Raw genomic sequence first — 21,802 nt, forward strand, 5'->3', positions numbered from 1 at the left:
CGCTCGCCCCCCCCCCCCCCCAACAACAACAAGACATTAATTGGTACTGCGAGCTGCTCACCTCACAAAGGTGGACAAAAAGCTTTTTGCGCTACGTCTGTTCTCCCTCTCCAAGTGCTCTATTCTGGCGCCCCCCCTTTTCTCTTCCTTACCACCCCCCCCTCCATCTTGGCAAAGCCATTTGGACCGCCATTAGAGGGAATCAATGGAAATGTGTCCAGACACATGGACCAGCTCAACCAAACATGAATTGATCATCAAAATAACAACATCATCATCATTTCGTAAGGGAGCCCATTGGAAGGCGTTGGGTGTGTGGGGGAAGGGGGGAGGGGGGGTAGCCAGACTGCAAAGCAAATGTTTCAGTCGGAAGACGACGGCTACAAGCATCCAGAATGCAGATCCAATCCAGGAAAAATAAAATGGTGTGCACCCACCACAGCCGCTCGCTCTGATTTAGTCTTTAACCTGGTTAAGATAACACACTTAACCGGTTAACAACATGACAGTGGCTAAGATTTAGGTCTCGCCCTAACTGGGTTCTTAATCTAATCGCGCCATCATACGTAAACATACTCTGTCTGCCTCTTGTCACATTCGCGCCGCCGTCTCAATACTTCAGTGTTCGAGGGGAGAGGGGGGGGGCTAGACAAACGCCGCCGCCGCTTGTATAATTGCTTATTCAACGTTGACCCCTGCTCTGCTCAGGAAGGCGGTGAGGGAGGATGAAGAAGGAAGTGGCAGGAGGAGGAGTGGCGCGGAGGTGGGGTAGTCAGAACCTCATCTTGCCTGCCAAGGCAAGTCAATGTGGAGCCTGTTTTTTTTTTTCTCCCCCTTTTTTGCAGGGGTGGGGGTCCAAAGCCAGGGCCTTTTTCCTGTGGACCCTCCGCCTCCTCCTCCGTCTTCATCCTCCGTCTTCCTCAGAACCCGGCTGGGTCTGGCGCTGGCACAGAGGCCCCTTTGTTGTGCACCCGAGGGCCCGGACTCGCTCTTTTTTCACTCTCTTTCCACATCCCCCTCCTCCATCATTCCACCTCCACCTCACCAGTCCCACTCCCCCTCTTTCACAAATATGAGATAATGGGAAAAACGGAGCTGGCCACTTGTGGTGACTCAGGGCAAAAAAAAAAAAAAAGTGAGCGAACAATACAAAGTGTGAAAGAGAAACGAGAGATGGCACCGCTCCTTTCTCGCTCACTTTCATATTTATATAGTACACATACACAACATAAACAAAAATCATTTCTCCCGTTATTTTTGAAGCCAGGTATCCTCCCAAAACCGCACCCGAGTAAGGCCCACACCCCAGCGTGGGCACAAACGGCGCTGACCTCACACTCAGGCTCGACGTCACAAAAAAAAAGAAAAAAAGGGAGTTCTCTTTTTTTTGGTTGTGGAAAGTGTTGCGCTGTTTTTTTTTTTACACCATGCGGTTCCCGGCAACCGACGGTCGAGCTCAATTCGAGCCTCGAATGAAAAAGAACTTGAAAGTGTCTAAAATGACAAAAAATGAACGTAGGGGATTTTTATTTTGATACCGATTGGGGACGGGAGGTCACACACACTTCTGTACAGTCCATTTTTGGATCAGGGGTCAGCGTGGGTTCATTCCGTGCCGGGTCCCCATCGTCAATCAACATGGGCCAGCCTCTTCGCCTCATCTCCTCCTGTCCTCGTTCCCTTTTTTGCCATCCTCTGCACAATGAAAGCGCCTCTTGGCTTTTTATTAATAGTTAAAGTGGTCCCCGGCCTGTCACTTGGGACAATGGCTGCAGCCCTGTTAATAAATAAAAATACTAACTAGAGATGGAGACAAGCGAGGCAGAGAGAGAGAGAGCGAGTGGGGCAAACGGACCCTCGCTGCCATTTGTTGTTCCCTCTCACTTGTCAAAGCTCTTTGGCTTAAAAGCCTCTGTCATTGTCGAGCGAGAGGAGGGAGGGAGGGCTGAGCGGGCGAGCACCGGGGGCTAATAGCACCTGTTGGGGGTGATGCTGAGACAGCTGTCAAGAGAGGGCGGCAAACACGCCAGTGCGCTTCTTCTCCCTCCGTCGGGCAATGGCGTCGAGTTGAAATAGCGGCTTGGACTAAGTCGGCGGAGAAGGAGCTGATTCAGGTCTCTAGGGACGTTGCTGCAGTATGTAGGACACGCTCCGGTGCATGTGTGTGTTGTCATACCTTTGCAAGTTGGACGATGCTACCGAAGCGATGATGTAAATAATCGTTTTTTGAAAACTTTCCATTTCAAATCGACATTACAGAAAATGTACAGAAGGCAATTTGACATTGACATCTGTCATTCCACTTTATGAGGTGGTAGGGCAGAGATAATCCGAGGGCAAATAAACTTTTGACTCATCTGTCTGCACGGCGTAGTCATATTTACGTACTAAAGAAGAAAGCGTGTGTTTGTTTTGTGGTTTCTTATGCATTACGTGTGTGTGTGTGTACACCCCATAATGTTAAGAAGCTCCCCTCGGTGGTAAGACCTTCCATCCCAAGTGCAGATGGCTCCTGGTAAATAACATTTGCATTACGGATTATCACAACTCTAATATATATGCATATCGAGCCCAAACTTTTTTTGCGCTTTATGTTGTTGTGAGCAAAATCGAACTTTCCAATCCGGTGGTCCTTCAGTTACGGCGCCTTTTTCAGTGCGGCCGGCGTCTTTGTGCGCTCACGCAAGCTCGGCTCTGCGGAGAAACAAAACGGCCGGCTGATAATGTGTCCATTGTGGCGGGTGCATTAAGGCCCTCTTTGTCTCAGGGCCCACGGGGCTAATGATTCTCTAGCAGCAGGTGAGAGGCAAAAAGCCTCTCGCACTTCCTCTCCCCGCACGCTCCACTTGTCTCTCGCTTTGTCTTGCGCCGCTATTTTTCCCCGCTCTCGCGCATTTGTTTTTGTTCCTCGGGTTTCCTCTCGCTCGATTATCAGCATCGCTCTCTCTCTCTCTCACTTTGCTCCCGCTGATGCGGCCATTAGGCTGAGCCGCTGCCGCCTTTATTACAGTAAATGGACTTTAAAGGTGCTTTATTGTCATATTGGCCAGCCAACTAAATCTCCCTCCCTCCCTCTCCCCCCCCTCCCTCCCTTGTGTCCTTCATCGCACTGAACAGAAGCTCCCAGCATTGAGAGGCTGTTGTCAAAGGACTGGAAGGACAAACTTTTGGCCATGGGCTCAGGGCACATTGGCGAAATTAAAGGTAGGTTACGTCGTGCGACTTCACACCCGAGTCATAAAAGAACTGACTCATGACGACTCTGACTCAGAAGGACTCTGAGAACATATTAATGGCAGGATGAGCAACAAAAAGTCCTTTTGTGCAAAAAAAAAAAATATTCCCCGGAAACTTTAAATGCAGGTTTCATTTTTCATCGGAAATCCTTTTGCGTTACAATTAATTGCGATGCTTCTTAACGAGTGTGAACACCCGAAAGACAAAGCACAGTCGCAAAATACATCTTCCTGTTGTGCCCATAAAAGGACATCGAAACCTTTATCCATAAAACGTCATGAAAAAACAAAAGACACTTATATGAGAGGATGAATACTTTTCCCGTTACCATATACGAACAACCCTCTAATACCATATAAGGATATTAACCTGACTCCTTTGCCCATATAAGGGCATGGAACAAGGTCCTGTTGCCCATATAAGGATCTGATTCTACGGAATGGTAAAAAAAAACGTCCATTATTAAAAAACACTTATCCAACTTTTGTTAACAACCACAAGAGTAGCGCAAAGGGTCGTAAGGGGACGAGAATATGCAGGAAGCAAAGAAACGAGACGAGAAACGTTCGCCGGTGTTTCGTTAGGAAGCCAGATATGTAATCAAAGAGTCACCGTCGCGAGGGTGTGCTTCATTGATCAACCCTCCGTCTAGTTTTTTTTTTTTTCTCCAGCTCCCCGCTGAGCTGACATTTCCACGTTTGTCCTACACACCAACAGCTGAGGGGGGGAGGCAAAATCACGAGTCCATATTTTGGTCTCTCGACCATATCTTTTATGTAAGACCCTAACTGGACACTTCATTAGGTACAGCCTAAACGGCAAAGACATGATATAGAAGTTTTTTGCGGCTAAATCGTATCAGGCTTTGTCGATTGGAAAACAAAGTTACGCTCTGCCATGTTGTTTGAATCAAGCTAATCAGCGTAATTTACTTATTTACACTAACTGGGTTGCTTGCTTCACGCTATCATCTTCCGGACCTTTTTTTGCTTCCGTCTCGGTCTCTTTTCTTCCTCGTGGGTGGGACGGCGTGGTCCTCAATTAGCTACCGCGACAAGGATCGTTACGAAATTACGTCGAGAGTTTGGGGTTATAATAATCACTGGGGCGAATCCGATGATCGATTCTTCCGCGCGGCAGCTGAAGAAACAAGCTGATGTGAGGAGTCGGGGGAGTTGTAGAAAAGACGGGATACGGGGTGGGGGTGGGGGGGGGACTTTGTCTCTCCGTCTGCTCCGGTCTACTGATTAAAGCTTCGCATCTGACGAAGGGAAGAAAGAAGCAGCTTCATCTTCACACACGTTTTTTTTTTCCGCCAATGTTTATGTACGATTTTAAGCGTGTTTGCGTTCGGGGCATGAGCGTGGAAGTGTGTGCATGTGTGTGTTTGACCCCCCGGGACAAGAAAGCCTCCTTTGATCCATCGTTTCACCTTTACGACCCCCCTACCCCCACCCCGGTACCCTTTAAGTTATCCTCTCTCACTTCAAGCCTCCCTTCGACTTGAACAGTTTTTTAACACTGGACCCTTTCTTGTCTTGGTCAGCTTGGACGACACACACACACACACACGTCTCTGTGGCTTTACAAAGGTGGTTCTGTGCGTTCGGACAGCGGCCTGTTTATTTTTCCAGCAGCCAGCGCTGCCGACAGTTGCCTTTATTGTTCATTGTTGGCCAATGGATAGACTGAGCAAAGGGGTGGCTGGATGTCGAGGGGGGGCGGGGTCTCGCGACTACCAACCGAGAGGACAAATGAACGACTCTCACCTTCCCGTGGCGGTCAAAGGCCGGGTCAGGATCCGTGTAGCATATTGTCTTCACCTCTATTCCACCCGTCTTTCTTCTTTACCCCCCCCCCCCATTTTCTCCGGCCGTCATCTGGTTTGACTGGTCCAGGAATGCGGCTCTCTTTAAGGTAGCGGCTGAGGAACAATGGCCGATTGTAGTGGTGGTCACACACGCAAAGCTTCACGAGCAGACGCGGTGAGGACCCCCGCGCTGATTGTGCTTCTCCTTTAACGACATCCTGTTGAATGATTTAGGCCTCGTGCGGCGGGTGTGTTTGGAAAACGTCGTCGTGTATGTGTGTGTCTGTGTGTAATGGAGCTGGTATGTCAGGATCTGAGGGGTTAAAGGTCAGGCCATGCTAAATGTGAGCAGAAGGCGGGTTGACTGCAGGGTAAACACAGACCAGACACACTTTCTTTCTCTCGCTGACACACACACACACATCCAAAAAGCTCAGCCCCTATTGTTCTTAGAAGTTACGATTTTTTTTCTTCGACTAGAGCCGATTTTGCGTTTGCGTAACCTGCTGACAAATGTTTCCACTTCCAAATGGAAATCACGCAATAAAGACAATGATGGATGTGCTCGGCAGTAATCGTCCAGAAAGAAGGGGAAAAAAAAAAATGAGTCAACATCTGGTTTTACAACACACCTTCCGTCCAAGGGACCCCAAAGGCCCAAAGCGGTCGTATATTACACGAAGCAACAAGCCGCTGCTTTGCACTACTTTGTTGTTCCTTGCCCTTTCTGACCCGACTCCCACAATCATCTCTGGCCTCCGGATAGAAGACATCCGTGCGTTCTATTCATGCCGAGCTTGAATGAACTTTCAATTTCTCTCGGCGGACCCCCAATCAACCCTCCCTCCTTATTTTTCGCACCTTATCTAGGTACACCGGACAGCCTGGCGGAGAAAGAGCGCCAACTCATGGGCATGATCGGCCAGCTGAGCAGCCTGAGGGAGCAGCTCCTGGCGGCCCACGAGGAGCAGAAGAAGCTGGCCGCCTCGCAGATGGAGAAACAGAGGCAGCAGATGGAGCTGGCCAAGCAACAGCAGGACCAGGTACGCCATCGCTCCACAACAATAGCTGGGGAAACACCCATTCTAATATTTGAGAGTAAAGTCGAGATGTTCCTGCTCCAGTTTTGACAGTTTATAGTGTGTGTCTCGACACAACAATATTGGCAGATGGACTTGTGTCACTAAGTGTGTCAACGCGACAGAGCTGACCCTTTGGCTGCGAGCTGAGACCAGATGAGCTCGTTTTTTTTTTTTTTAATATTTCATCGCCTCTGTCGTGCAAGCCGGGGCCTCCGAGACCTATGTTGAGTATATTCGAATAATGTCCCATTTTTCGGGTCCCCTCAGATTGCCCGGCAACAGCAGCAGCTCCTGCAGCAGCAGCACAAAATCAACCTCCTGCAGCAACAAATACAGGTAAGGCCGGGTGTGTGTGTGTGTAGATGTCGCTTTATGTATGTTTCATAACGTGTGAGTCAGCACAAATGCGTGCGTGGAAGGTCATTTTGTAGTTTAGCTCAGCTACGAGCCAAATTAGAGCGATGACTCAGCTTTTTTTTTTATAGTACCGATCGGTAATCGTATTAATACCATCATCACTTATTGTTTTTTCTTCAGTCGGTATTATTCCAAATCTCTCTATATATTAGCGGGGCAGATGTCTTGTACAAATCCAAGCGGGACTGAGCTAAAGCGACTTCAAAAAATGGAAGTATTGTCCTTTTTTTTTTTTTTTTTTTTTTTGGGTGCGACAGTGGAGCCTCTATGTTGGTCCAGGTGGCTCGGAACTAATAGCCCGGGCTTTTCTAAAGGCAGAGGACACTGAATTTTGAGCTGAGAAAGACCCGCTTTGTATCGACCGAGACACCCCGTCCAAGACGGAGCGCACACACATCCTCTTTTAACCCCCCCGTGAGTTAGCCATACAAAGTTAGCGTGATAAGGGGCCTTGTGTTTATTTGCTTTGTGTGAGTTCAATTAGAACCCCTCCCCCCGTTTTTTCTCCAACCATCTTTTTTTGTATCTGGCGATTGCGTTGTTAGTAAAAACGTTTCGGATTGTGCGCGCCTCGGCGTGTGCATTTGCCGCAGCTGTGTGTGCGTAGCTATAAACACGTCCGCTCATGATTCACTCCCTCACGACCCCGCCGAGACAAAGCGCGCCGTTCCCATGACTTTGCAACCTTTTCCCAAACAAGCGTCTCTCCGTGCAATCCCCCCCTCCTCTAACAATAGACTCTCACATGGCGCAAAGGGGGAAGGGCAGCTGTAGGCATCCGAGAGGGGCGACCGAGTACGTATCTCCAAAACGATGCGATCAAACAGGGGGGGATCAAAGAGTCGGCGAAAACGCGGCGCTTAATCATTCATGACCAGATTGTCCGCACAATACAATGGGGTTGCCAGAACGAGGGCAGCAGGTTCACCATGTGCGCGATAAGCCCCTTGTGATTGCCCCTAACGAGGCCAAGTTCAGCTGTCCCCTTCTTGTGTCTCCGTTTGTAGCGGGCATGTGTAGCCTGAACCCCCCGAAGGCCCGCGAAGAATGCTTTCAAGCATCCACTCGGACGAGGTGATGAAATGAAACGAACGATCAAGCTCGTGAGAAACGACAAGAGGATGGCACCCATCTTCGTGAAAGGAGGCCATTTTCCCGACGTTTTTTTTCATAGCTTCGGAATTTAGCTACACGCGTGACGACTACTTAACGAGCGTATTCATCGTTACGAAGTCGTCGAATGTCTGACGAACGCTTGTCAGACATACGAGTACAGTGGAGGTTAATTAATCGTAGTCCCTCAAGGTACAATACGATTTCATATATCCGATTATGAGACTGCATGTGTGACTTCGAGGTCTACGTTTCCATTTCAGACCTCCCATTTTGGGCCGGTCATAAACCGAGGTATACTTAATCCCGTAACGTCTTGATTCGGCTTGAGGCTAACTAAACTATAGATTCTAAAAATCCGACTAGACATGCGTGTAACCATAACCATACCCTCGGCCCCTCATTACGCTAATCTTAAACAAAAATCGAGATTTATCCTCTAAGCTCCGGCGGGTGTAAAATGATCCTTCCTTTGTGCATTCTTAGACGCTATATTCTTCTGAGGCCAAAAACCATGTGTGCGCATGGCGACACGTGTTTTTTTTTTTTTTTTTCCCTCGCGACCCCCGCCAGGGACCTCCTTGTTAAGTTCGAAAGGGTGAGCATGTTCTCCCTCTCGTCTTCTCTCGTTCTAATTAGGCGACTTGTCTCCGAGGCTCCCCCCGGTGGCCGCCGTGCCGGGAAGCGCGGCGGGGGGGGATGAAAGGGGCCTCACCTGCGGAGCGTCTGGGGGTTTATGTCGAAAGAATCGAAGCCGACGGTGTATTGAAACACAAGGATGAGGCGGCGAGGAAGTCGCAGGCGGCTAATGAATCAAAAAGTCACCGGAGCAAAACGGACGGTTTAGAGCGTCTCAACTTCCCCGCGTCTACCTCGTCTTTCATCTCATCAAGCGTGCACTCGCTCGCCGCTTCAGACGAGAAAGCGTAATAGGGGGCGGAGGGGCGAGAAAAAAATTGGTAAAATGAGTCAAGCCACCTGATGCTTTGACTGGTTTAAGAGAGGCCAGACGCGCCGGCGACAGCGGCTAACAAGCTGTCCATTAAGGCTAACCTGCGTTGCTAACTCAATCGCTCGAGCGACCCGACGCGGCCGCCAGCTCGGAAAAAGACTTTCATTCATTTTCACACGAAGCGCACACACCGGAGACAGCTGACCCAATCGCCCGGATAATTGTTTAATCTTCCCCCATTAAACAACGACCGGTGGAATTTAGCGACTCGGAAGTTAGCTAGGAGTTAGCATCGTCCGTACGCAAAATGGAGCGCTAGGAGACGCTTCAAATTAATTATTGGTTCTCTCCCCTGTTCAGCAAAAGGTCATCCAGGTCTCGCATTAATTGCCGAAGCATATGGCGGCTAACAGATTTTAGCTGAGGGACTGGCACTTTAGCGGAGGCTATTTTTTTTTTTCGCGAGCTCAGATGCGGGCCATATTGCGCGGCGCTGGCAGCTATTGTTCAGCGCATTAACTTCACAGAGCTAATTACTCCCCAATAATAACTTTACCTTGGAGTTTTTTTTTTAGGGGGGGGGGGGACGCCGCGTGCCAACCAACCTGTTTCGCACCCCATATGTTAATTAGCGGCCACATCTTCATTATGCCGCGACGGCGCTTTAAGTTCAAGCTGTGCCGCCTGGCGCGTGGTGAACGCAGTCTCCGTCGGCTGCCAATTATTCTCGACGCTTGCTCCCCACGCCACGCCGCGCCGCGCCGCCTTCTCCCTCTCTTATTCATTCTGTTCACTCTCTCCGCGGCGGAGAACTTTCTCTCGCCAGGACGATTCCCCCTGTCCTCGGTGGCCCTGTGAAACTTCTCACTTTCTTTCCAGATCCTTTTGCAAACATTTAACACTGATTAGAGGCTGAAGCTTTCTCCTGACGGGCTCTCATTTGTCCATTTGTATTTCTTTCAGACGACTTTTCGGTTTGTTTGATGGCTTTTGGATGCGGGGGAGGGGGGTTGGCAAGATTAAAAGCTCCTCATTCTCAATGGCGCTCAGAGTCGACAGAGACGACGGTGTGATGTTTCTTTTTTGTCTGTGCCGTTGTAAGGTTTTCATGTTCACTTTGGGACTGATGTGAAAGTGAAGCTGAGGAGAGTGCTATTCCCTAAAGTGCCTGCTGTTTTCAGATGCGCCTTTATATTCCAAGATGTGGAGATTGTCTGATAGACGCGGCCTCGCTTTCGTACACAAGCGGCTCTTTTCCTTCCCGTCAAACTCTCGCTTTCAGGGGACAATTCCGTTGTGTTCCTAAATAAGAATTGGCCAGCACTCCTGATTCAAAAGATTCACATGGCAAAACATTTTCGTCTTAATTATGTGCTGATTTAATGAACTCATTCTAAATATAAGGGTATCTAAAGGGGAGCCTTGGGGTACTCCTTTTAATCAATCAATTAGTCCAGCACGGGTTAAGCTAAATAAATGTCATCTACTGTGATTGAAATGGTGAGTTTGGGGTGGGACAAGTGGAAATTTGGAAGAAGTCCCACATACTTAAGCCGTCGGGTGATTGTTGACCCACGTGACTTTGGTGCCACTGAGCAGCCCGGCAGCTGTTAAGTCGACTATTATTACAGCAACATATGGGTTGGGAATTATTCTCTCCTCTCTCATGCTAGATCTTCCATTATGGAGAATCCCATCTATTGTGCACCAGCGAGTATTTTTTATTTTTTTTAAACGTGTGTTCAGAGGACAGCGACGAGCTATTAAGGATCTTATGTGATATTTTCAGTGGTGATGAAAAAGACGAAAAAAATGTCTCCTTGTCTCCTATCTCCTATCTCCTCCTCCCTATGGCGCATTACAGTATCTCAAGCCAGCTCCACTCCAGCATATGTCCAATTAGGCCTGAAAGGCAAAGCGGAACTGTTCTGCCTGTGATTCGTCCCCGCGGGGGGCCTGTCCGGGCGCCGCGCTGGAATGCCTCTCGCTTTCTGATCGCGTGGTTTATGCTTAACCCAAAAAATGGCGGTGTAATTATTATTTTTTTTCGCGACGAGGGGGGTTGTAAACAGGAGCCGCTTGAAGAGAGCACTATTCCCCTGAGCTGGGATAGTTTGATTACAGTGTTGCTGGCATGCCGACACACGGGAGGAAGACACACACACAAACGCACAAGTGTTTTACTACTCGACAATCACTTCAGGTGGCCATATCGCTCAAATGCGACTGAATAATACCACGGGCGCGTCTTTATGATTGCGCCGGCATTTCACATCCATTTTCCACATCAGAAGGCGATTACCTGCCTATTATCCTATTCAGGGATGTCACCGGCGTCAAAGCACACACTGGAGGAGAAGTGGGGACCGAGTCAAAGGTCTAATCACCTCAAAGTAAAAATGGCCGCCGTTTACTCATCGAAGGGAAGAATGATTTTTGATGATGGGAACGATTAGATTCCATTTTGAAAGTGGGGATGGCCAAAATCACTTTCTGCCTCCTATCGTCTCCATAGAAGCAGCTTGCGTCTTTTCTTTTTTTTTTTTTTTTTTTATCGTCCCTCTGTCACCTTTCTCCCATCTCAAAACTGTACGTCCGTCCATCACACACACACACGAGCCTTTGTGCGTTGTTTTTGGCAGCGAGCTGCTTTGTGCAACCATCTGTCTCCTACTTCTCTCTCTTTTTCTGACTCCCCCGTCCGTCTCTTCTCCTTCGCTCTCTCTTGGTTACTCTGCCAAAGACGCCCGATCGGAGTTTTTTCTTCTTTTAAAATCCGACGGAAACCTTGTGAAGTCGCATGGCCGCGTGCCGAAGAGCGCCGCCGATACTTGCGAGCGCGTTCAATGGAAGGACATCATCTTTCAAATCGGAAAAAAGGAAAAGGCCAGCTGCTGAGTGTGTGTGTGTGTGTCTTTAAGTTACGTGTGTGTGTTCCATATGTCAAATAGTCCATAAGAGCCTGAATGCATCACATGTCAATGAATATAAATTATTTGATTATTTAAGAAAACCAATGCTACCGTTTCAACCAGTCTTTTGTACCCCCCCCGTCCTCCTTCTCCCCGCCCCTCCCTCCATCCTCAGCAGGTCCAGGGCCAACTCCCGCCGCTGATGATTCCCGTCTTTCCCCCGGACCAGAGGACCCTGGCGGCGGCGGCGGCCCAGCAGGGCTTCCTCATGCCACCCGGCTTCAACTACAAACCGGGCTGCAGTGAGTAGCATCGAAAAGAAAAACTTGAAATCATCTTCATCTCCCTCACTCTTGGCGCCGACCGTTTGTCTTCTATTTTTCGATTTATAAAAGCAACATGACTTTTTTTTTTTTTGGCGATCACGCTCCGGCTGTGTGGCAATGTGTTGTTTACCACGATAAAGAGGGAGAGCGAAAAAGAGACACTTGCCAGGAGATGCTGGGAATAAAATGCTCCATGGGGGGTGAGGAAAGTAGAGGGGGGGAGGAGGGGGGGCGTAATGTGACCTGCCCCAGGTTCTTCTCACATTAACACGGGCCGCAGCCAAAACGGGCTTCCAACGCAGCCCACACAAGACAGTCGATGCATTTGCGATATAGGAAACGCAAAAAAATTCATAGCGGCTCCTACGCGTTGTTAATACGCAAAACTATTTTGTCAGGGGAAATTTTTTTACTATTGGAAATATATTTTAGAATCAGAGTGATATGGGAAGTTGACTGTACTCTTTCAAATCCTAAAAACATTCAAAGGTGGCGATGAAGAAGGATTTAAAGGGACTTCATTTAACGCATTTAAATATAATTTGCATGACAATTACCCCCCCCCCCCTCCCACTCGCCTTCAACAAATTCCAGCTATCTGCACCTGCACGCTTTTTCCTCATTTATCAGCCCTGACAAGATGTAGGGTGGTCGCAAAATTAGGAACATGTGCACCATTTTTTTTTTTTTTTACTCAGTATGAATCAGTGCAGGTGTACCTAATGGAGTGTCCAGTGCAGATGATGATAGAACAGTTTTGAAAAGAAAATCAAGACAAAAAACGAGAGGAAAGTGGCACAATCGGCGGCAGCGGCGGCTCTTAATGACAAGAAGCGCCGCCCGCTTTATCAGAATCCCCCTCACTCACCTCGCCGTTCTTTGTCAGAGGGTATTAAGGGAGGAAGACACACAATCAAGCTTTTCATTAAGGGCCGTGCACACAAAGGGCAGCTTTAACAGCTGCACAGAATGGGAGGGGCGGGGTTTGGAGGGCAAGCGAAAAAGACAGACTTAACAGCTACCGGTGAAACCCCCGTCGTGGTGGCTTTGCGTTTTTTTTTTTTTTTTTGCTTACGGGAAAGTTAAAGAGAAAGTTTGTGGAAGGTCGGCTTTTAAAAATTTGGGGGGGGGTAAAATTTGATGCAAGCTTACCTTTAAAGTTGAGCTTCAGAGAGGTCATCGCTCCTGTAAATAAAAAATAAATAAAATTAATTAAATAAATAAATATACTAATAATTATTATTATATTATTATAAGAATAAATTATTGGCTATCAGAATTTTATACTGTCAAACCGGGATGGACTGTATGACTGATATGATTTTTTTTTTTTTTTTTGGACAGGTGACCCGTACCCTCTGCAGCTCATCCCCACAACAATGGCGGCGGCAGCTGCCGCCACACCGGGCCTGGGCCCGCTTCAGCTTCAGGTATGGATTTGAACCGCCGTTCCGCAAAAATGACCCCGCGAGACATTGCGACCCCGTAAGGTCAAGCGGTGCTATCGTACGATTCCCGCGCACCTGTTAGCCCAAACACGCCGCCGGGCCCATATGTGAGGCACGACGGGGAGAAATAGAAAAGCCGTGTGAAATTCTATCAGCGCAAACGTTTCTCAGCGCCAGCGCAGATTTCATTAGGGCTCACCCGAGTGTGTATTTGTGTGTGTGTTGATACTGTCCTCAGATCACTGTTACAATCTAGCAGCCCATATGTTCCGCCGTCACTTAAAATCTCGGCTTTGTCTCCCCCCCCCCCGAAAAAAAAAAAAAAACATCTTCCATCCATCTACATTGAGATTAAGGCTTTGTCAGAGATTTGGCCGGGCTCACCAAGTCTAAATATGAGAGGATCATCTCACTTGATAAAGGAAGTCTTGATCTTTAGGTTGCCATAGCGACGCAATACATTTTCCCGTTTATAAATACATCCACGTCCGACTTTTACAATAAGGCTCGGTTTTGAGAATTCGAAATTCCGCGAAAATACGTAAAAGGCTGACTAATATCGCATCTTGTTTATCAAAATGCAGACTGTCGAGTGAGCTCTTGCTGAGATTTTTTTTCAAGCGAATCCATTGAAAGCTATAATAATAATAATACCAAGAAAGTGTCCTTTAAGTGCTTTGCTGTTTGGAGAAAAAAATAAAAAAAATTATTAATCTCCTAACGATTTAAGGCTCTTTCTGCGGGTCGTTCTCACACTCAATGCAGCTTAAGTTTTTTTTTTGCGAGGCAAGCGAGTGGACAAGGTTGGCATTTAGCATCTTAATCTGGGGTGGGAGGGGGCGAGTGTGACATTGTGCATTAGACTGTATTAATCTGCCTCCCCTTTATTGACCCTTGATATTATTGATATTATCCACACAAATGGGCCGAGAAGGACAAGCGAGACCGGCAGATACAAATGCACTTAGGAGTGTGTGTGTGTGTGTGTGTGGGGGGGGGGCACGGGAAAAAAAATGGAGTCGTTTAGTGAGGAGCGAGAGGCGAATTGTGTGTGTGCTTGTGCGTGGCTTAAAGAGGGTCAATGGCGTGGGTCAGGCATCATATGGAGAGGCAGATGTTGGAACATATTGTCCTGGATTACACCGGAGGAATGGACGACAGGCGGACAACAGACAGGCCGGCGGATGAAGGGGGGAAAAGGGGGCGGGGCGATAAGAGACGTCATCCGATATGATCACATGGTATCAAGAATTTTCTCTTTTGGCGGCTTCTTTCTATTTCCGTCCCGCGACGAGCCCACATTAGCGGTCAGGAAGCGGGACAGACAGACGGAAAGACAGACAGAGAGGAATCCATTAGAAGTTTTTGGGCACAATGGTCTTCAGTGTCGGCGCAAACAATAGCCGCCTCACTCAAGCGCCCGCCGGACTCTTGACGACAAAGAGCGAGCAGGGGGGAGCTGGTAATCGGACTAAAACCGCAGATTATTGAGCGAGGAGCATCTCGCACGCCGAAAAAATGGCCACCCACTGAGATGACAACACGCAGAACTGAATGAAGCTCCTTCTCTAAGTTCAACATAGTTGCTTAGCACCAATATGGTTTTTCAGATACATACTGAACATCTGCTGTCTACCACAGCTCACACCGGAGACTCACACACATGTTTCATAGGGGATTAGACGCAAAAAAAAAAAGCGAGGAGATGGTTGTCACAGTTCAAACGCACCATACACACACAAGCGTGTCTGAGGAGTGACATTTCAAATTCCTTATTCTCATCCAACAACTATGATTGCATTTCCCCCCTCTCATTTGTTGATTCACCGCGTATGTGTGTGTGTGTCACCGCGCTCGTGCTCCTCCAGTCCACCCAGGAGGCTTTGCGCTGTCAATTCCTGTTTGTTGACATGCACGCCGTTGCGGCGACGCTTTGGGCGTGCTCGGCAGTGCCCTCTGTGGCGCACACATGTGTGTGTGTGTGTGATTGTGCGCCGGCCCATTGAGCAAGCTTTGAGTGACGGGAGCTGGCCTTGTAATGGAACTCAATTCAGTCCGCAAATAAAGCGGCCTTTGAAGCACTGGTCCGAATATGGCAGGACACACACACATATTGCGCCCGTGGTACGCTGGCTAGGAGGGGGTGCGGCCGGTGGGAGGGCGATGGGTAGGGGAGGGGCGAGCCACACAGAGCACTTCATTGAAGCTGAGCCGGCCCCGCCGTAAGTTCCGACACCTGCGTTTTTTTATTTCTACTGCGGAGCTCCCAGCAAATATTGCCGGTGACAAGCAGCAGATTAAATCCGCCATTCAAATGTGACTTTCTCTCAAACTGTTTTGCCAGCTCGATTGACTCGCTCGTCTTATTTGTCTAAAAGAGAGACAAAATGTCTGTACGGAGACAGCGGATGGGGATGGCGAGTTACGGCGGCTGTCGGAGGAAGAGAGGGAGGAGAATAGCAAAGGCGGCCATTTGCATAAAGCAGCCTTTGTTTGACGCCGGTGGCCGGCCGCCAAAGCCCAACAGAAGGACTCAAGTTAAACTATAGACCAGAAAAAAAAATATTAAAAAATAAATAAAATAGGCGAAGAAGAAAAAGCTGCCTCTCGGAAAACAAAATCCGAAATAAATAATAATCTTTTTAAAAACACACTTCTGTTCATTCCTGCAAAAAAGAAAAGTCAATTCATCGAAGAGGCGCCTCGGAAATTTCTATTAAATCGCTTGAAAGAGATTCTGAAGACTCTTCCGACTTGTCTCACTAAAATAATTCAATTTAATTACATTACATAGATAATGGTGGCAAGCTGTTTTTTGTTCCATCCGTAAACCTGATTTAATTCACCAAAATAAAAACAAAGAAGGAAAAAAAGTTGTTTGCCAGCAGTTTCAACTTTTTTTGGGGGTGGGAGGGGTCACCTTGAGCAACGCGCCCGGCGTGACCTCGATATATCCCGCCGTGCACCTGCAGGGGACATCTCGGGGCCTGTCAGAGAAGCTGTTAGCGTCGCTCCCAAGGGGGGGCAAAGGAAAAAGTAGTCGCGTCCCTTTTCTGTGTCGCACAAACAAGCCCGGCCACTAATGGCCTCCTCTTCTTGAGCTTTTTAGCCGACCTCGTCTTCTTTTTTGTCCGCGGTATTCATTTATTCATGTCGTTGCCCCCCCCCCCCTTCTTTTTTCTCTTTCTCCTGACACTGCAGCAGTTGTACGCGGCTCAGCTGGCGGCCATGCAGGTCTCCCCCGGGGCCAAGCAGCACGGCCTGGCGTCCCAAGCCAACCTGGGCACGCACTCCCCGCCCACCAACGCACACGCGCAGAGCGACAAGAGCCGTAGCTCCCCGCAGCCAAACAAGACCAAGGTAAAAAAAAAAAAAAAAAATCTCAGCGTGTGCTTGTGTGGTAAACGCGGGAAAAGCCGCTAGGTGCAATCAATTCATTAAGTAGAATTTTTTTGGGCTATAATTGTTTTCCTGCAGAAAATAAAATTTATTTATTTTTGGTTGAATGGAACAGCCCCAAAATTCAATTAGTTCTTTTTTTGGCTCGAGTGAAAATTGGCCGAGTTGCATCCTTGGCCTCGACAAGATTGCTTTAAATTACGGAAAAAAGTTGGCGTTTTCTTGCGTGACCGCACAAACACTGAAAATATTTCTCCTGATGTGTCGTGCGCATGGTCCCCCGCTTTTTTTCTCTTCTTGACTTCTCAAATAATCAAGTTTTGCTGATAAAACCTCAGCACGTCAGCAGAGAGCGACGCAGCGTGGACGTTTTGCTCTTTGCGCCATTTTCTCAGCTGGCCGGCCGATGGCGGCGGCGGGAACCCGAGTGGAATTCAATGAATATGTGCTCGGCCTTTGGGGCCCGTTCGTACAAACACACACACAAATACACACACACTCGCTCCGACAAAGAGGGCCAAAGTGATTTTAGACGGAAAACCTAAGCACCACTCTACGATGAGAACGTTTTATTATGTCAACGGATGTTATGAAAAATTATTTGGTGACTCAAAAATGATATATGAGGATAAAGAATCTAAGTATTCAAATGTGGTTTGCTTAATTAATAATCATTCTAACGACCGATGCTAATATTGCCAGCCCGTCTATGGCATTTTGGATTGTGTGTTAGCATTATGCTAGCCAACATTTATTTTTCTATTGACTGCCACCATAGGTGCAAATTTTTCTTCTTTTCCTGAGATTAAAAATAAAGGTTGTATTGAAAAATTTTAATTTGATCATTTATAAATTGAGACACCAGTGTAGCTTATTAAAAACACTTTGCTGTGATTTTGTGGAATCTATCGGCTGGCTGTTTGGACTGCAGGACTCGCAAGTGTGCCTTCAAATCACAATTTACGATGTTTGTCAGCTATAGTGATTTCTTTTTTCTTCGTGCGCTTTGAGGTCAAGCCCCGTAAACTCCATATTCCCGATTTCCCTTCAGTATTGAATGCAGCTAAAAAAAAAAACACACTTGAGAATTCTCATGAGAACAAGCAGGGTCACATCCTGACGGCACGGCGCTATTAGCATATATATGGACTTGGGCTGACCCCAGAGTGCTGCAGCCTGTGGCGGAAAATCCGTAATAACCTATCTGACATGCGCCTGGACCCCGGCGGGCCCCGCGGAGCCCAAATGGCCAAGTGACCGCTGTGCTCATCCCTTTCTATCATCCGCTCTTTTACCGCCTTTTCCTCTCTCTCTCTCTTGCTCGCTCGCTCTTTGGGTGAGTGACATGTATATTTCAGAGGTGCCTTTCCCCCCGTGGGTTGTGTCTCAGGTCTGGAGTCATTTAGAGACCCGCTGCCTGCCTTTGCTCACAGCTGTTTGGATTCAGGCACACATCACTTAAGTGCTTTACCCTCGGGTGAGACACCGGGGCGTGCACACACACGTGCACGCACCAACACACACACGCAGGTGTTGAAGAAGACACAAGCAGAAATCAGTGCAGCCTCCTTATACGCAAGAGTGCCTCTTTGGGTGGACGGGGGATGCGCCATATGGAGCACAAGAAAGTGGCGACACATCTCGACAACACATTCGACCTAATTCGAGATTTTGGAGAACCATTTTTTTATCGTTATTCTGACTATTGGTTGGCATATTAACAAATAGAAGCAATTTCTGATTTATAATTACACCGGACAACTAATTTTAGTCAAGAATTATTTTGTTTATTTATTATTATTCTAGCACATCAGACTTTTGAGATATATTTTTTGAATTATTATGATTAATATCTAATGTGTTTACCTGCTTTTCTGAATTAAAAAAAATATATATACTAAAATATAAATACCAGTGTTGCAGCCTAAATCTCTATGACAGAAAAAAAAAAATACATTTAATTTTTTTTGCTTTAAAAATAACTCATTGCAGTGCCGGCATCATGTGGGGGCTATTCATGGGCCAACCCTCCCCCCCCCGCGCCGCCTAGTTACACGTGGCAACTCTTAATACGACTAATGGCCAGTCAAAGAACATTTTTACGGCTCTACACACAATTTCAAGCTTTTTGTGCAAATTGCAATAAAATCTCAAGCGCACGAGAATACATTGTAATACAATTAGATATGACGCTAAAACTCACATCCAGTTTGGAGAAGGCGGACGAGCGAAATGCATTAGGGTGGTAATCATAAACCGCACACACACGGTCTGGAATCCCGCTCCCGTTTCATCAGCCAAGAGAGACACAAAAGCAATTGTATTAATTCCACATTCCAAGGCTTTGAGAAGCTTTCGGGAGGCCTCACACACACTCGGAAGATTTAGAGCTTGTTGAACAATGTCTCTCGCTCTCGTACACAACAAGTGGGTCCAAGGCTTGACTGTCTCAACTAATTCCTCCACAGTGGCATAATGCAGGTTGGCCACCTTCCCACCGTGGGATTTGCCTTGGCTCGGGGAGGAAATTCCCCCATCCGCTGTACGGGAGGCATTTGTAATAAATATTCAAACGCCTACCATAATACGGGTCAGGATTGAGAAGATCCTGTCCTCCTTCTCGGCCCATTGTCTCACTGAAGACGTCTTTGGAGGAGTGGGGGGGTGATTTAGTGAACCCCCCCTTGACGCACCTAATGAAGGACAATCCGGTTAGGCCTGAGCACACAGGCGTAGCCAAAGTGGCGCTCGCATGCAAGTACATGGGGGGGGGGGGGCTTAATTGGACGGGCTTAATTGAGTTGTGAGGGGCTCATAAGGCTTAAGGAGTGCCAATCAGAGAAAGTCGGTCTTAATGAGTGGATACCCCCCCCACCCCGACCAGATACAGTACGGAACTTGAATCCACCGTATTGTGCAATTAGACTAATTACTGCACGGGAAAATAACGGAATGTCTCCATTCCAGGAGAATGAAATTTCATTTGAAGATGAAATGGTTGAACTTCTCGTAGAGGCGTTTTAATTATACGGAATGATCGGACTACATCTGTGACCTCTTGGCTTCCTGTCAGGTGAAGCTCCCACCCCGATTGGATTGGGTCAACAGTAGGGGGGGTGACGTTGCCATGGCAACAAATGTGATAACAACCCCGTGGGGGTCGTGTCTTACGCTGATTCATTTAGCGCTTAAAATATAGAAATAGCGAGATGATGGAGGTCGATCCCGCGGTCACGGCCGTCGATTTGAAGAACGAGCCCAACAATATGAGTCGGCTTGTTGAAAGAGGTCAAAGGTCAAGGGAGCGCATCTTTTGTGCATGTTGTCCAAGGCCTTGCCTGCATGCGGCATGTACGGCTCGACTGCAACCGGACTTGCTTGTCTTGCATGTGATTGTCCGTGATTGGCACCGGAATGTTCCGTTCGTCCCCCTCGCGTTTGGGCAGTGGCATGCACCGAATCAACTGTCCAGCAAGGCTTGCCTTAAATCGCTGTGCATGGGCTCCATTTTCCCGATTTGGAGAGAAGGTCCGTCTCCCGCACCCAAATTTCTAGTCACAGCGGGCGACACTGTGCTGTTTTGGTTTTTGCAGGACAGTGAGGGTGCACAGCCACTGAACCTGTCGGCCAAGCCTAAGGCATCCGAGAGCAAGTCACCCAACTCCCCCCCAACTTCCCCACAGGTCCCCGCTGCTGCTGCCGCCGCTGCTGCCAAGCTGGGCCCCGCCGGCTCCATGAAGCACAGTGTCGCCCCCTCCAGCATCGGAGGACCTCCGGCCAGAGTCAGCTCAATAGGTTGGTCAACATAAATGAACACACCGTATTTTCTGGACTATAAGGTGCACCTAAAAACCTAAAATTTTATCAAAAGCCGACAGTGCGCCTTATAGTCCGGTGCGCCTTATATATGGACCAAATTCCTAAATTTAATCTGGCTCGAAGCATTGTGTCATAAAATCAATCATAAGTGGCCCGCTGAAGACTATGAATCATGAATCGAAAAGACTATGGATCATTATTTTGTGATTATAAACTCATTTGTTGCGTCTGAAGTTGAAATAAGAAAGATAAAATAGAGAATGATTTGATTTGGATTAAAAATATGATGCATTAATGGTGCGCCTTATAGTCCGCTGCGCCTTATATAAGGACAGTTTTAAAATGGACCATTCATTGAAGGTGCGCCTTATAGTCCGGTGCGCCTTATAGTCCAGAAAATACGGTGCACTTTTTTTTTCTATGTATAAATCAGATTTTTCTTTCTCTTGACGCTTCCATGACGCACATCTGAATTGTCTCGCTGGAGTCACGCAGCCAATTTTTTTTTTAAATGCAACATTCCTGGATGTTCTGTTGGCCCACATGACCAAAATAGCACTCTTCCTTGCAAGTGGCGCCATTGTCGGCGGCGTAATCATCCCCGACCATATGCACCCTCACACGCGTACGTGAAACACGACATCAATGAATCACCGTTTTGTGCGCTTAATCCATTTTTCACGCCGCGCTGATAGTTCAAATACTTCACATATGTAACAGGCTATAATTAATGTGTTTGTGTTGTTGTTGCTCGCCCCCTCCCCCTCCCCTCGCCCGTGTCACTATTTGCCTTGGGGGGCCCCGCTGCATTGTTATGTGTTTATTAGTGACTGAAAGAGACAGAGAGGCACGAGGTGGCGATGGGGGGGGAAGGCGGAAAGATGGAAGGGGGATTAACACCCTTCCATTTTTTTTTTTCTTTGAAGCGGGGGGGGGGGGGAATAATAAAGCGAGGCAACGTATGACAGACAGGAGGTATCAGCAATGAGATTAGACAAGGCTCTTACATGAGCCAGGACAGCGCAAACACTCAGCGTTAATGACACAATGACAGCACACGAGTCAAATGCTCAAACTCAATCATCCCCCCCCCTCCCCCCTCCCACTCCGCATCTGACTTCTTGGCTAATCTCACTGTTTTTCAACAAATCGGAGGATTTAATATCAGATTAGTGGATTTGCGCTCCCAGATGTTTTTTGTTCGGGAAAAATGGATTACAGTGTTTAAAGTTTGTGTGCGATCGGACGCTTTTGTGATGGCGGGCTCCATCTGTTGCCGGTTAGTTT

The 21,802-nt window shown here is 47.8% G+C and overlaps 1 protein-coding gene and 1 long non-coding RNA gene across 12 annotated transcripts in view; one reads left to right on the plus strand and one right to left on the minus strand.

The window, feature by feature from the left end:
- The window catches only part of LOC148379177 (uncharacterized), a 123,178-nt gene that overhangs the window by 74,116 nt on the left and 27,260 nt on the right, over positions 1–21,802 (minus strand). For both annotated transcript variants that reach the window (XR_015855320.1, XR_015855321.1), the window contains exon 4: positions 13,002–13,034. This is a non-coding gene — a long non-coding RNA (uncharacterized LOC148379177). The remainder of the gene's footprint in view (positions 1–13,001; positions 13,035–21,802) is intronic.
- Positions 1–21,802, plus strand: part of sox5 (SRY-box transcription factor 5) — a 45,364-nt gene that overhangs the window by 17,249 nt on the left and 6,313 nt on the right. For 4 of the 10 annotated variants that reach the window (XM_088366500.1, XM_088366501.1, XM_088366504.1 and 1 more), the window contains exons 4-10: positions 3,118–3,204; positions 5,918–6,090; positions 6,397–6,465; positions 11,699–11,825; positions 13,194–13,279; positions 16,499–16,657; positions 20,290–20,491. In XM_088366500.1, coding sequence (XP_088222626.1) covers positions 3,118–3,204; positions 5,918–6,090; positions 6,397–6,465; positions 11,699–11,825; positions 13,194–13,279; positions 16,499–16,657; positions 20,290–20,491 — 903 coding nt within the window. The remainder of the gene's footprint in view (positions 1–3,117; positions 3,205–5,917; positions 6,091–6,396; positions 6,466–11,698; positions 11,826–13,193; positions 13,280–16,498; positions 16,658–20,289; positions 20,492–21,802) is intronic. The other 6 variants (XM_088366507.1, XM_088366508.1, XM_088366509.1 and 3 more) reach the window with 4 other exon arrangements.

The sequence above is a fragment of the Syngnathus floridae genome, chromosome 22, assembly GCF_059516105.1.
Source record: "Syngnathus floridae isolate MCC-2025c chromosome 22, RoL_Sflo_1.0, whole genome shotgun sequence".
Taxonomy (NCBI): Eukaryota; Metazoa; Chordata; class Actinopteri; order Syngnathiformes; family Syngnathidae; genus Syngnathus; species Syngnathus floridae.